The sequence below is a fragment of the Clinocottus analis genome, unplaced genomic scaffold (assembly GCF_023055335.1).
Source record: "Clinocottus analis isolate CAN_PGR_092001 unplaced genomic scaffold, fCliAna1.0.p SCAF_2, whole genome shotgun sequence".
NCBI lineage: Eukaryota > Metazoa > Chordata > Actinopteri > Perciformes > Cottidae > Clinocottus > Clinocottus analis.
The window spans coordinates 23,708,791-23,722,717 of record NW_027175931.1 but is presented as its reverse complement, the minus strand read 5'-3'; the positions used below and the strand labels follow the sequence as shown (position 1 = coordinate 23,722,717).

General features: G+C 43.7%; 1 protein-coding gene across 1 annotated transcript in view; it reads right to left on the bottom strand.

The window, feature by feature from the left end:
* Nucleotides 1-936: 936 nt before the first annotated feature.
* Nucleotides 937-13,927, bottom strand: part of tyw1 (tRNA-yW synthesizing protein 1 homolog (S. cerevisiae)) — a 37,464-nt gene continuing 24,473 nt past the window's right edge. Inside the window, exons 15-16 of the mRNA XM_068584987.1 lie at nucleotides 7,478-7,645; nucleotides 937-2,497 (exon numbers count right to left, since the gene is read on the bottom strand). Of these exons, the coding sequence (XP_068441088.1) occupies nucleotides 2,276-2,497; nucleotides 7,478-7,645 (390 nt within the window). The 3' untranslated portion in view covers nucleotides 937-2,275. The remainder of the gene's footprint in view (nucleotides 2,498-7,477; nucleotides 7,646-13,927) is intronic.

Here is a 13,927-nt window from a genome sequence, read left to right as displayed (position 1 = left end):
TACCCAAAACCTGAAGTAGGGACTTGTGGATGTGCTGGAGGTTGCTCCAAGCGAGAGACACACACACACACACACACACACACACACACACACACACACACACACACACACACACACACACACACACACACACACACACACACACACACACACACAGTTAGTCAGTGTTCCTTCAGGCACTAGAGCAATTACCCATCACCACTCGGGGCATTTTATATCGTCTCCAGGGCAGTTCTCACGTCAGTAAATGTGAACCTCCGACCTTCATTAATTCAAGCATCGTTTAAATGCTCGCTGTGTTTTTTTTGACATAGTAGTTTCCAGATGAGAGGCTTTTACTGATCAACTTCCTCGGCCTCGTTTACAGATGATTAAAGCTGTGCCCTCCCTGCTGCATTTCTATGGTTATTCGACTTCACACCCAGCAACCTCAATCATTGCGAGCGTTCTCTCTTGTGCTTCGTGCAATCTCACTTCACTACATGCCAATTCCCTCTGAGGCTTTACAGAAAATTACGTCTGATTGCTGTTAATCGCCATATTTAGGATAGCTAAGACATTGCTTCTTGATGTATGGAAGATGCTGGTTGATTTTTTTGTCTGTTTTTTGCTGTTAATGTATTAAAGTGCACAGAGAGCATGAACTATTGAAACAAAAAGGATGGAAATAAGCAGACTTTGTTGGTTGTGCTCGAGCTTGTCCAAGGTAATTATTACACACCTTCACCACCATCACCTTCATCAGAGTAGAAACTGAGAAGAGGCTCTGCTCTCTTTATTAAAACAGGATAAGCGTGACCTGAAAGCCCAGAAAGATTTCGCCATAATTATATTCGTCTTTAATGTCAACACAATGTCTGATAGAAATACAGTGTGACGGCGACTACACTGCTGTGTATTTGAGCTGCATATGAAATTCACAAACGACAGAGCCGATAAATCCACATCCATTTATTACGGCGATGTCTCCCCACACCGACTGTTTCTCCCAACAGGAAGTCACAACCAAACAAAGCGGGATCAAACATTCACATGAGATAAAAAGAGTCACAACGGACGTAAAAGTTCACATCTGATTGTATATTCAAGTAAAAAAACAAAGGATCTACTAAAATACCAGTAAAGGCTTTATTCTGGCGTGCAACATGAAGCTCCATCTCCACCCACGATGCATTGCTTCATACCTGATCCTGGACGGCAGACATTTGGGAGTTGGGTGAATTGTTTCTAACGTGCAGTGCGTTAGTTTGTACATTTGTGAGTCCGGAGAGCTTATTGACGTATTGAGATGAAACGAGACGTCAAATCACCTGAGAATACGGTGATCTCCAGGAGGAATTTGAATTTATTCTTTCTCAAACTGCAATACAAAACCCTTTTAGTGGATTTACCTACTTTACTGAATCTTTACAAAGTCATCCATCGGTAGTTTCTTTAAAATACTGCGAAACCAGCAACAGTCATATCCAATATGTTGTCATAGTTTTGATATCAAGCTTTTCAAGAAGCTATATTATGATATTTCTTTAAACGTTGTCCACTTTTCCCCCACTTATCCACAGCAGACCTGCCATGCTGACAGCACTATCTGTCAAACACTGCTGTGAATGTACAACAGTGCATGAAAAGATGAATAAAAATAGCACAAAGAGATCGATGAGAAGCTCGACTCCCGGCGGAGACGCAGCCTCGTCTGTCAGCGGCCGAGCGAATACAACCACAGCCCTAACGAGGAGGAGGACGGCCGTCTGGGAAAGTGTCGCTGCCGGAGACGACGTGTGGAGACGAGCTGCATCTTGTCTGCTCATCGCGTCAGCTGCCCAACGATGAAATATTTCTGAAATGATGACGAAGATGGAAACCAGGTCGAGCGCGTAAACCTTCCCAAGAGCTGCCGGACGGGTCGACGGATCAAAGCCGTTGACATTTATAATAATGAACCACTTCCAAAAAAAAAAGAAAGCGGGGAGTATGAAAGGTCTATGTACATGTGGAACGCAAGAGAAGCACTTAAAGTGAACGTGAAGGGGGAATGTCGAGAAAATAACAGTTTTGGGCTGATCAAGCCAATAAAACGACAAGTTGAAGAGAACCGAAAAGAAGGACAAAGAGTTTGAGAGAGAATGGGGCCAAGGACAGTAAAACAATTTAAAAAGTGTAAAAAGCTGTTGGCGACAGGAAACTCAACCAGGATAAACCATTGAAACCTGCTTTTAAAATATATTTCTGTTTCTCTATAGTCCTTGTTCTCTTCACTTTACCTCCCTCTCGTCAATCAGCATCCTGAAATGTCTTTGGTTTTGTTGCGCCGCTGGAAGCGCGTGTCGACGGGGTCGAAGCCTTGCTCGTGGGCTCCGAACAGAGCCCAGGCCGGAGTCTTGGCCATGTAGTCCAGGGCCGAGAAGCCCCGCTGGTCCCCGCTGTCCCCTTGGACCTGGACCAGATCCTGGAAGCGCTCGTAGTCGATCCACGTCCACCACTCGCCGGCCACCTTGAACTGAAAGCACACGGAGGAGGAGGAGGAGGGTTAAATGAGGAAGATGAAGCTCTGTTTGAGGATCCGTACGTGGAAACCTTTTTAAAAGCATTTTAAAAGACATTTGTGATGAGAAATTAAACAGACTGGAAATAATTATCCTTTTTAATGCACATTTTAAAGTCTCGCATTACAGAAGCTGTTTGGAAATGTACACATTTAATACAACTTCATTAGCTACAAAAAAGTTGAACTTTTTAGGCTCCGAACTAGGTTTTTAAAAAAAGGACTCTGGCGCTTATGAGCACGACCACCTTCGTCCACAGGGGGCGCCAAAATACACAGAAAATGAAAGTTCCTCGTAGTAGCTTTGATCTGAAAAACCTTTGAAGGCCCTGCAGAAATACTGCAAATCAGAAGCTCATGAAGAACATCAACCTCTGACGAAATGGATGCAGGGCAATATGATGGAGAGGGAGGAATATGCAAACGCTGAGGGAAGTATCGCTCATGCAGCATGATCTGAAGATGTGATCAAAGAGACGCACAGAGCTGACGGAGAGAGAGAGAGAGAGAGAAAGAGAGAAAGAGAGAGAGAGATTTTGACTGATGGAGAAGCCTTCCAACATCATTCTGCCTCTCTAATCCTGCTTGTGCTCCCAAACCAGCCAGCAGGGGTGGAGAGCGTGCCCTCTGCTTTCCCAGCATGCAACTGTGCTCACTGCCATGCATCCCTCGCCCTCTGCGGAGGGAGGGGAAGACGGAGAGGAAAATGGGAGCAAGCAAAGTGGAACTTTTTCCTCCCGAAGTCCGGCGGCAAATTCTCATCCTCAAAAGGCTTTTTGATGACGTCATGCGGTCGAGCATTTTGTTCATGGCATTTGCGACCGGGTGCAAAATGGTTCATTGTCGTCTCTCGGGGACGACTGTTGTGCTTTTAGCTCTCAGCGTTTCATATTTTGAAGGCTTCTTTGGCCTGCACGACCCCCCCGTGTGATCACTGTGGCTTCCTTAAAACCCTCAGACGAGACTGAACTTGGTGATGGAGATGGCGGTTGAGGCGTTGGGCGTTTTGAGCGCGAGTCGTTTAGAGAGCAGCAACCCGCTGCATTGCTGAAGAGACCTGAGAACGAAGGGGTGAGGTGATGTTTCTAGTCGTGAGAAGGAAAGATATTTGTTTGGCCAGAATCTTGGCAAACTATTTGTGTCTCCAGGCAACAAAGCGAAGCTGTGCCGTCTGGGATGAGAACGTTGTTTTCACTCACGGCGCCGATCACCGAGGACGACTTCCCCACTGAGCGCCCTCGTGTGTGTGTGTGTGTGTGTGTGCATTGACCAATGAGCTGTGCGGTGCTGTCACACACTCACAGGGAACTAATGGAGGACCCGTCGCGTCTCAATCTCGCTCGGTGGGAAATGAAACTCGTCCCGCGTTCACTCCGGAGATTAGCTTTGTAAATTACTTGTTTATGTCGTCACCGGAGGAATAAATAAATAAAATGGGACGCCATTATTTTTTTGGAATAGTTTTTTTTTTTCTCTTTTTAGTGATAGCCGATAGTCGACATATTCTTATTTTGCATGCAGCAAATCAAATATTTTCTGACTTTGAACTGCGACTGAAATCATCTTTCAAAGCCAACGTCCTCTTCTCGCCTGTAAGCAGCGACACAGCCACTAACCAACATCCACCCAGGAGACAAACGCTGCCTTCCTGCCATGTTGTACAGGCCAGTGTGAAAAAGCCTTTCACGTAATGCCATCTAGCAACTTCCTGGCGTCTACAAAAGCTCCCGTTTGTTAAATAATAGTACAGACCTGTCAGCAAAGTGGGGACAAAATAACTTAAGAACGGTAATTGTAGGCTTAATTTATATTTCCCATGCAATTTTGAAGGCAGTCATGGCGATTAGTTGAAATAATGCATTCATCCTACTGACATGGCATGAATGAAGCAGTAGGCAGCGACAGCGCTGCAACGATTAAGAGATTCTCCGAAATTTAAAACAATCAGCGACGATCGATTTGACGCAAAAATGGCAGAAAATGTGGTTTTCAGCCCGTCAAATGTGGAGCTTTCTTGCTTATCTCTGTTTTCCATCGTATTTAAGTGAAGGTCTTTTGGTTTTGGACCGTTAAAACAAGATGTTTAAAGACATTACTGTGGACTGAGAAACTGCGATGGACACATTTCACTACTTCCTGCCCTTTTAAAAGACCAAACGATCAAAAATAATGGCTCATGAAGATAATCAGCGAGTTGCAGCTCTCGTCAGTTCCATTAAGGAACGAGAAGTATTAATAAAAGTGAAACACAACAAGTCCACTGATTTATGAGTCAACAGGTCCTTCAGGAGGATTCTCTGAGAGGGTTGTGACTCCATCACAACGTCCCCAGAGGAAGGAAAGGAGGAGAAAAAAGGCAGAGCCGGTCGGAAGAGGACTGAGAATAAGGACGAGGGAAAGAGAGACGAAAGAATGGGAGATGAAAGAGAGAAAAGAAAGTAGAACGAGGGGCGAGAGAGGTAGAGAAATGCTTTTCAATGGGAAGATCCAAGGCGGTTGAAAAGAAGCTGATGATGATGATGATGATGATGATGATGTGTCAGTGCAGGGAGGCTCTATCGCTGTGCGCTGCAAAAGAGTGATCACACACACAGACACACACAGCTCTGATGTCTTTTAAAGGACGACATCAAACAGCGATAACGTCCAACTGGAACTAGAAGATCTGAGGACCGTGCAACACACACACACACACACACACGCACACACACACAGCTTTCCTGCGATGCATTTTAATCTGCTGTTATGTAAGTTAGCATAAAAAAAGAAAACTGGGAGGACTTCACAGCTTCTCTTCCTGCTGAGACGTTGTTGCACGGAGACACATTCAGGAAGACACTTAACAGAGAGGAAGCTTAAAAAATGCTTTCAGTTCCCAAACTGCTGAATTATTGATGACCGCCAAAACTGAAGAGTGAGTAAGTAAGTCAACTAAAGAGGAAAGGAAACCCGGCAGAGTCTGCGTTAGCCACGGCGGCGTATTCGGGCCATTGGAGGTAAAACATAGAAATACATTTATCAGGAAGCCGGGGGGGGGATGAGGTCTGAGATTAAATAGCATAATAAAAATACATTGCATATCTCTCAAGATGTGTCTGTATGGAGTCACAGATGTCCTCAAATCAAATATATCAATACAGCAGCAAGTATTATTTGTTTTTTCAACCATAATAAATAAATTTCTCTCACAACTCAATGCTATTTGCTTTAATTTTTTATCAATTAATAGGGGCATGGGTAAAATGGTATACATTTCCAAGGCATAAAATCAAGTTCATGTTATTTCAATAGATGTATTTTGTAAATACCCTTTAACACTTTATTTTGAAAGCCGGACAGTCACGTGTTCGATTACTTCACCAACTCGGTTTCTCAGCTCTTCGTGGGTCATTTGAATGAATCTCACAGAATTGAGTCTTTTTATGATTAAGCTCTATATCAGTTTATGCATATCTGTCAAACGCTACCGTTTATTTCTTATTCATTTTGCTCCAGTTTCATTCTACAACAACAGCCTTGATACACTTTCTGCCCTGCGATTGTACAAAGAAGTGTGAGTCCGTCTTTGTCCCAAACTTAGAAACGCACACCCTGATAACGTGTTGCAGCGTGCGGTCACGTAAGGATGGTAGATGCTGCTTCAGAGCAGCGAGCGAGGGGTCGAACCAGGAAGTGGAAAGACGTGAAGAGAAGGAGAGCGCATATATTCAGACACGCCGACATGTTGTGGGCGAGGAGCTGCAAAAGAATTAAGGTGCAAATGAACTGAGGTGACTAAAGCGGCCGCACAAATGTCCACCGATGTTATTGTGTTGATGAGAGAAGGACGGAGGGATGAAAAAGACAGAAAGAGGAGAGGGTGAAATATTGATTTGGTGTCCTTGCCTATGTGAGAGGAATAAAGGGAACAAATGGACGTTAAACACCTCCTTTGTCGTGTGTGTGTGTGTGTGTGTGTGTCAGTGAAAAGCAACATGGCAGCTAATCATCATTAATTAATTACAGATTGATAGATTGATAGATCCCACCACTGGCTGTGGGTTAGCCGCCGTTAGCATAAACCGCTCTGCTGGTTGCATATTTCTTAAGGACGGGAGATAGCAGATTAAATTAGATAACAAGACTTAAAAACCCATAAATTAAAAAAAGATAGGAAACGGCAGCGAGTCGTCTGGAAAGCCTCTCTGAAAGAAAATGGAGATAACGGACGTGTGCGTTTCTGCAAAATAAAACCCGATGCAAAGCGGATCACCACATTATTCATCATTGTGTGTAAAGAGAAGCTCATTGACTTTAAACTGCTGCAGATAACAACTATGTTCTCTATTGATGAACATGGTGAGAATTTTCTTGCTTCGTCATTTCGTCTATAAAATATGAGACAATTGTAAAAACGACCAATTTTTAGCACAGTCAAATCTGAAAATATTCATTTTTGAGAGCTGGAAAAGAAACGTTTTCAAATGTGATAAACTAATGCTTGATGCCAAGCAGTGTGCAAAAGATGGAGGTCTCTGGAGGGTCAGAGACCCCGTGATTGACACTTGGGACCCCCTTTAAAGCCTCAACAGCTAAGTCTTGGGGGCATTCTTGAAAATCTTTCACCATACGGACTCGATACGCGTCAAGTGAGGGAAATATGTCAGAGAGAAATACGTCAGGGCAAAGCTTAGAGGGCGAGAGGCCAGAGGGCCGTGGTGATTGTGTTGCAGGGCATCGTTGCAAGCGGCCATATTGTTAACACCGTCAGCCCCGCTGTTGTGCGTATTGCCTCGTTTCCTTGGCCAGCATCCAATAAATCTCGTACAGTATATTGCTCATTGAACGTGGCATGTTTTCTAGAGGGTTTAACACACAATAGAGGGGTGATGAGGTTGTTGTGTGTAATCGGTCGAGGGTGCAGATGGGTGTGGGTCTGAAGCGGCGCTGACTTACCTTGCTGTGCGCGATGAGCAGACAGTTGGAGTGCTCGTGTTCGCAGGCGATCTCGTACTGAGGCAGCATGTCAACCAGCTGCTGGACGAAGGCGACCACTTCCTGGTGCCAGGGGACGTTGGCCATGGTCAGGCTGCTGGCGGAGCTTTCCCCGCAGTACGTCACGCCCTGCACACACACACACACACACACACACACACACACGGTCAGAGACGAAAGCACACAAAAGATCGGGGCGTCGCTTTTCATTCTCTGGCGGATGCTGGACTATTACGCCCGATAAGAACATATAAATATATTGAAAACGTTCACTTTTAATACAGAAGACAACAGTAACCAACATACAAATACAAAACAAACACACTAATGAACATATAAGATGAAACTTCTTTGTTTAAAAAAAAAAAAGAAGATTACAGACGTGTATTAATATATAAATATGTAATTGAGTAAAGGCTTCACACAGCAGGAGCAGCTTGAAAGTTGACATATATCTTCCCATTCAGCGGGTGTGAGAAATGGAGTAGGAAGCGGTAAACCATCTGGTCTCGGCCATGAAAATCAATCAGGCTGGACGCTGAGTGTTTTCTGATCAATAGCGCAGTGCTGTGGTTACAAGCCATGAGGAGGGAGAGGCACCGACGAGGAGAACAACAGCTCCCCATGGCAGAGACGAGCTATTGACGGGTTGTGGGCGGAGAGCTGAAAGGTGCGAGGGAGCCATGAATGGAGCTCGTATTTGATGCTCGTTCTGTACGAAGTGAAGGACTCTGCAGGAGGCTTCACACCAGGACCCTCCAATATCCAAAGATCGATTATTGCCATTATGCAACACGCAGGACGGACAAGCTAATGCATCAAGATGCCCGTTTGAAGCACAAACATGACGAACAAAACACAATAGAGTACATCCATGTGGTGCATTTACTTTCTTTATGACAGATAATGTGACATCTTCACATTGAAAATTGTCCATCAACATTGTCCATCAACTGTGACTGTGTTGGAGCTCCAAGCATCACGATGTAAACAGAGTCCTGCTGTCCGCCCGTCAAGTGCAGCTCGATCCGAGACCACGATGGATCCTTTGTGAAGATGTGTCACCGACATCCTGCCGCTTTCATCCATTTTATTTTTCTTTTGACTGGGCTTCAGACAGCCAGGAGCATGCTGGGTAGTGGAGAAGCTTCCCAACGCTCCCTTTTCTGTTGTTGATGGATGGATTCTGTCATATGCCATTAGTGACAAACAACAAACAGCTACCGGCCGCAGCTTGTACTGTCGCAACTATAGCAGACCTGCATCAGCAATCCTCTGATAACTCAGGATGGTTTCTTCTAAATCTGGGTTATGATGTACATTTAAGAACATTTGGAAGTCTCAGGCCCTAAAAAAAACGTATTGGTTGAATGTGCAGATACATCTCATGCCGGACATGCCACATTTTAAGAAGTTGTTTTACTCACTCCAGCATTTGTTGACAAAAAATGTCCGTGTGCATGATAACGATGAAGTCAAGCATTTAGTCATTTGGTCTTTCTGGTTACTGTGTAATCTCTGAAGCAAACAAATACCTTGTGTCTGTGGAGAAACCTGCAGAAGCTCATTGTTGCAGTGAGCCGCTATATGCATCATATTCCAGTCTTTGAGATGATCGTCGGTCAACAGTCTTCCTTCGGCCCGGCTATCTCACATCTACTGGAGCCCGTCCACTGAATGGGCATCTCTGCATCACAGTTGTGAACTGCAGCCGCTCCTTCTGTAGTTTGACCACATACGTTTTTGCAGGAGCGCCGGACAGAATTGATGAGGGGACCTTGACGTTATCGGCCTCGCTGGATCAAGATCAACTCACCGGGACTCTGTGTACATCTCCAGGAAAGGGGAGCGAGCGATAGGAGATGGGACAAGATCTGGGAGCTGCAACGTCAAGGACGACGCGAGAGGGACGAAGTTAAAGACTGAGAGCCTTTTCTTTTGTGCACGAATAACCTGCGCGTTTCACCTTTAATGGAATTTGAACAGGCTGATTGTCGAGGCTGTGCACAAAATAAAGCGTGTGCGTTTGACCAGATGCATCTCTTTGCCCAACAACTTATCCCTCGCCCTCCTTCTGGTGATCCATTTCATTCCCGGGCGAGTGAGAGACCAGTGGCAGGTAAGTGATATTGATTGGACACGGACATGATTAAGCACACGTCCGACAACAACTGGACAGTAGATCGCACAGGATGAATGGTCCCACCGCGTAAGATGACGGACTAATAATGAATGGTTCAACGACAAAGGTTACAGCGGCTGGTGAACGGGGACAAACACATCCACAAGCGATGCATCATGTTTATTATAAGATGCTTCTGCACCCAAAATCAGCTGTTCACTTCATCTTGATGAATACATCTGTCACTCATGTCGTAGATAGAGATATTGAGGTATATATTGAGTGATTTAAAGAGAGATATGTCTATAGAGATTGAAGTGGTGAAGACTAAAAGTGTCTACGGCGATACCCACAACATGGCGTCTGCCAACTGGGTGAGAGACTTTGTTGACGGCTGATTACGAACGATATTTTGGATCAGGAAAAAGCTGAAGTAGTCGATTAATTGTCCGATATCTGTATAAATCTGGAACATCAAAGTAACCTGAAACTGGGTCGGATAGGACATGAAATCCACTTGTCCGTTTCTCACCAAATCAGCGGCAAGGGTTAAGCTACATTTTCTCATATCGATGTCTGGAGTGCCAACAACTCACTGCAACGCATGTCTTTTCCTTTTATTTCTTACCCATCTGTGAGGAGAAACACACTTAACATTGAGAAAAATATTGTTCCAATGACAAAACAATCCAAGAGTAAATGACAATAATGGCAATTGTTAAAAATAGACATTTGCCATTTTATCATTTGAAATCCCTTGTTTTCTGGCCTATAACTCCAGCTAAATTAAAACAGCAGATGAATGTTTAACTACATCAAGAAAGGAGACCTCCTATCCTTTATTTTAGCATTCCTCCATTAGCCTTAATGGGACTTTCAAATAGTTTTTATGTCTCTAATATCCAGCCTTTGATCTCTCAGAAATAATATGTTCTCCCCATCGTCCATAGAGTTAGTTAGTTAAGACCAAGGATGTTATAAAGTTGCAAAGATTAGTTCAGATGCAAATTTACTATCTCAGAAAAGGTAGAAATTCAAGCAAAGTATTACTCCGACATTGTGTCTCTGACGCATTGTGTTACTACTCTCATTATATTGCATAGTTTACATAAACTTTATAATTACCATCCGAGCCGTTCCACAGAGCTGATGCTAATGCTCTGGACTCCCATCAGTCACGGCTAATTTGAGAGCTGGTGAAATGATGGAGCGACTCCCTCCATCACGCCGCCACCAGTCCTTCCTGGACGCACTAATTACTGAGCTCGCGGCGCTGCAGTCGATAGCGCGGCAGCCAGAGGGGGGTCATGTGTTCAGCGCTCTCAGGCCGGTGGAGGGGACGACACGGAGATCATTTAGAGATGAAAGACAGGAGAGCGATGGGAAAGAGAGGAGAGTTCAGCCCGACAGCGACCCTTTATCTGTTGCCAGCGAGACCGATTACGTAATTGATTGTCAGGATTAGAGGAAGATTTCACTGTGATTTTCACCGTCCCGAAGGTCAGACTCTGAGGAAATGAAACGTTCAATACAATTTATGAAGACAAGGACATTCATCTTTATCAACTGTAGACCTGGGTTTGGGACAAATGCCAGACCAAAAAGGTGGGAATGAAATATGAAGCTCATTGCTGCACCATCACCAAATGGTCACCCGCGAGAGAGTAGCGCTGAAATCAATGTTGTTAACGCTATTAATCTCTTAATTTTCTTTTTCTGACTAATAGTTTGGTTTATAAAACATCAGATTAATAAAAAAAAAAAAAAGATGAATGTGCGGGTCCATTCATTTTTAGGTTTGTATACAATTATGTAGCTTTTCAAATTTTGGTGGACATTCATGAGTTTTGCCGTTAAAATGCTAAAATCCAAAGTGCCATTTATCCATAATAATATATTATCACAGTGATACAGATGGCGGTCAGCACAACGAAAGCCCTTGTGTATTTTTCTCTTTAACAGAACACAGGATACATATTTATACACAACACCCTTTGAGTTATTGCTCAAATTTAGCAGCTAATGTCGACTCAGCAAGTGCTGGCATTTACTTTAAAACCTTATTGATCAACTTACCGTGGTGACCTACGTCACTGCTTTTGGCTGAAAGGGCGTTTTCATTTGTAAAACATCGAATAGAGACCCGCGCTGAGTTCCCACATTCCTGTCATCTAAAACCTCAGACATTAACTTCACAATGACGTAAAAACAAGGAAGCAGCAAATCTTTACAGGGAACCAGAGAACGATCACTGATCAGCGACGACTCTTTAATCTGCCGCTCGACAACAGAGGTGTCTTTGTGTCACTCATTCAGGGTTTGTGTGTTTTCTGCATATTGGTCTTCATCTTCATATCCTCTAGGAAATGAGACAAATATCAAGGATTGATGAGTTCTGCTCTTGTTGTATCTTTGTGTCAAAAAAAGGAAGCATTGCATGAACAAAATGGTGAAAATGTGGGTGCAGCCTAATTGTATTAACATTTCAGTTGCTGTGTAAAGACACATTTGATGGGTATATCTGATTGCCTGTCCAACGCCATGCTCCCTGCTGTCTTGTTAGCGTCTCTGATATAACAAAATGCCATGTGGATCAATACACACGCCTACGCAAAATCTTTACTGGAAAAGCAAGTTGGACTCTGAAGAGTGCAGGATTTGGTTTTCCAGCCATTAACAGCACATCATAAACCCCGGCAGACAGCCTTTGAGCAAGCTGCAAGTTATTTAAGTAGCAATAAAGCAATTTCAATAAAGACACACCGACTTGGTCCGGGGCAGGCCGACTGATCAGAGCTCATGATGTATTGTATGCATGTATGTGAGGTTTCATTTGGGTTTTCTTGTGTGTAATATTCTGAAAACTAACAGGTTTCATGCTATAACTACTCATTTGAAGGCATTATGAGCAATATTTAAATTTGATTAGGGCTCAGACGGACAGATTTTATTAAGAAATTAACCAAATGAAGCACAATCTTCCAAAATGTGTTTAGATAACATTCGATATTTTCTTTTAAATGTCATAAATGTGGAGCTAAATCACAGATACAATCACAGCTCGTGTAAAATTTAACAGTTTGTGCAGAAACCGATCCATTTTCCAATGTTAAGCAATCCAAAACTACTTTTTTTAAAATTCAGATTAAAGATGAAGTAAACAAAAAAGTAAAAAAGAATTTGAATTGGCGTGAGCTGCGAGCTCAAGCGAGTTTTTCATCTTGCCTGGTCTGCCTTTTTGTTTACAGCAACGCTGGCAAACTGATGCTCTGCAGATAGTGCTTAAGTGTCTAGTGTGAACAGTTAAATCAATAGGCTGCTCGAGGCAACAACATTATTACTTCCAGCCTTGAACGCGCCGGCACAACCTCAACAAAATAAGTTGGGTCATAACTAATTCTGGTGCGCTGCAATTTCTGCAGCATCAGCACCATGATGCAAAACCAGAGGAAGAGAGCAGAGACGTGGCGAGCATGTTCACAAGTTGCTCTCACAGAAGAAAATGAATGTAAAAGAAATAGTCAGTCCCCTGATTAAATGCATTTTTTCAATAAAATATTAATGAAACCGCGTAATCACGTCCTCGTTATTCTCTCTCAGAGATGACGACACTTCAAAAGCAGATGTCAAGGATGTGCGTCGAGACTGCAACACAGACTTGTTCATACTGTCTTAATAAAACGACCAGCAGATCCATTTTCCACTGATTATGCCCTGAAGCGGGGCAAGAGCATAACTTAGTAAAGCATAGGTCGATACATAAGCGTACACAAGTGTGATCAGGAAAAAACAGAAAATGCAAACGGAGGTGAGAAACATAAAAGGCAAGCGCTTCTATAAAAAAGGTTTATGACGCATCATTTGGACTCTGTTCCTTTCTGTTAAGGTGTAAGTAAGTAAGGCACTTAACGCTGGATGAGAGCGTTCTGGGCAGTTCACCGGTGTGATTCTCTGCATCCGTGATGCTTAACGAGACCACGCAGCTCAGTGAGCCGGGAAACGTGAAGGTTACAGAGGAAGGAAGAAGCGCGATAGCTGGGAGGCGGTTAACCGGCAGCGCAGGAACATCTTGGACGCGCGGATGTGAGGAGGGATTCATGAATACCAACTGTGCCGGCGGGAAGCCTTTCACCTGTTCTCACGGCACGCCGTGGAATGACACACCAGGGGATTTGTGAGAGTGTGTGTTGTCTTACCGGTAGCTGAACTTGCCCGTAGAGTGTACAAATTCAATACAAAAGAAAAAGAAGAAATACATTAGCCTTTATTAATCCCCTTGGGGAAATAGG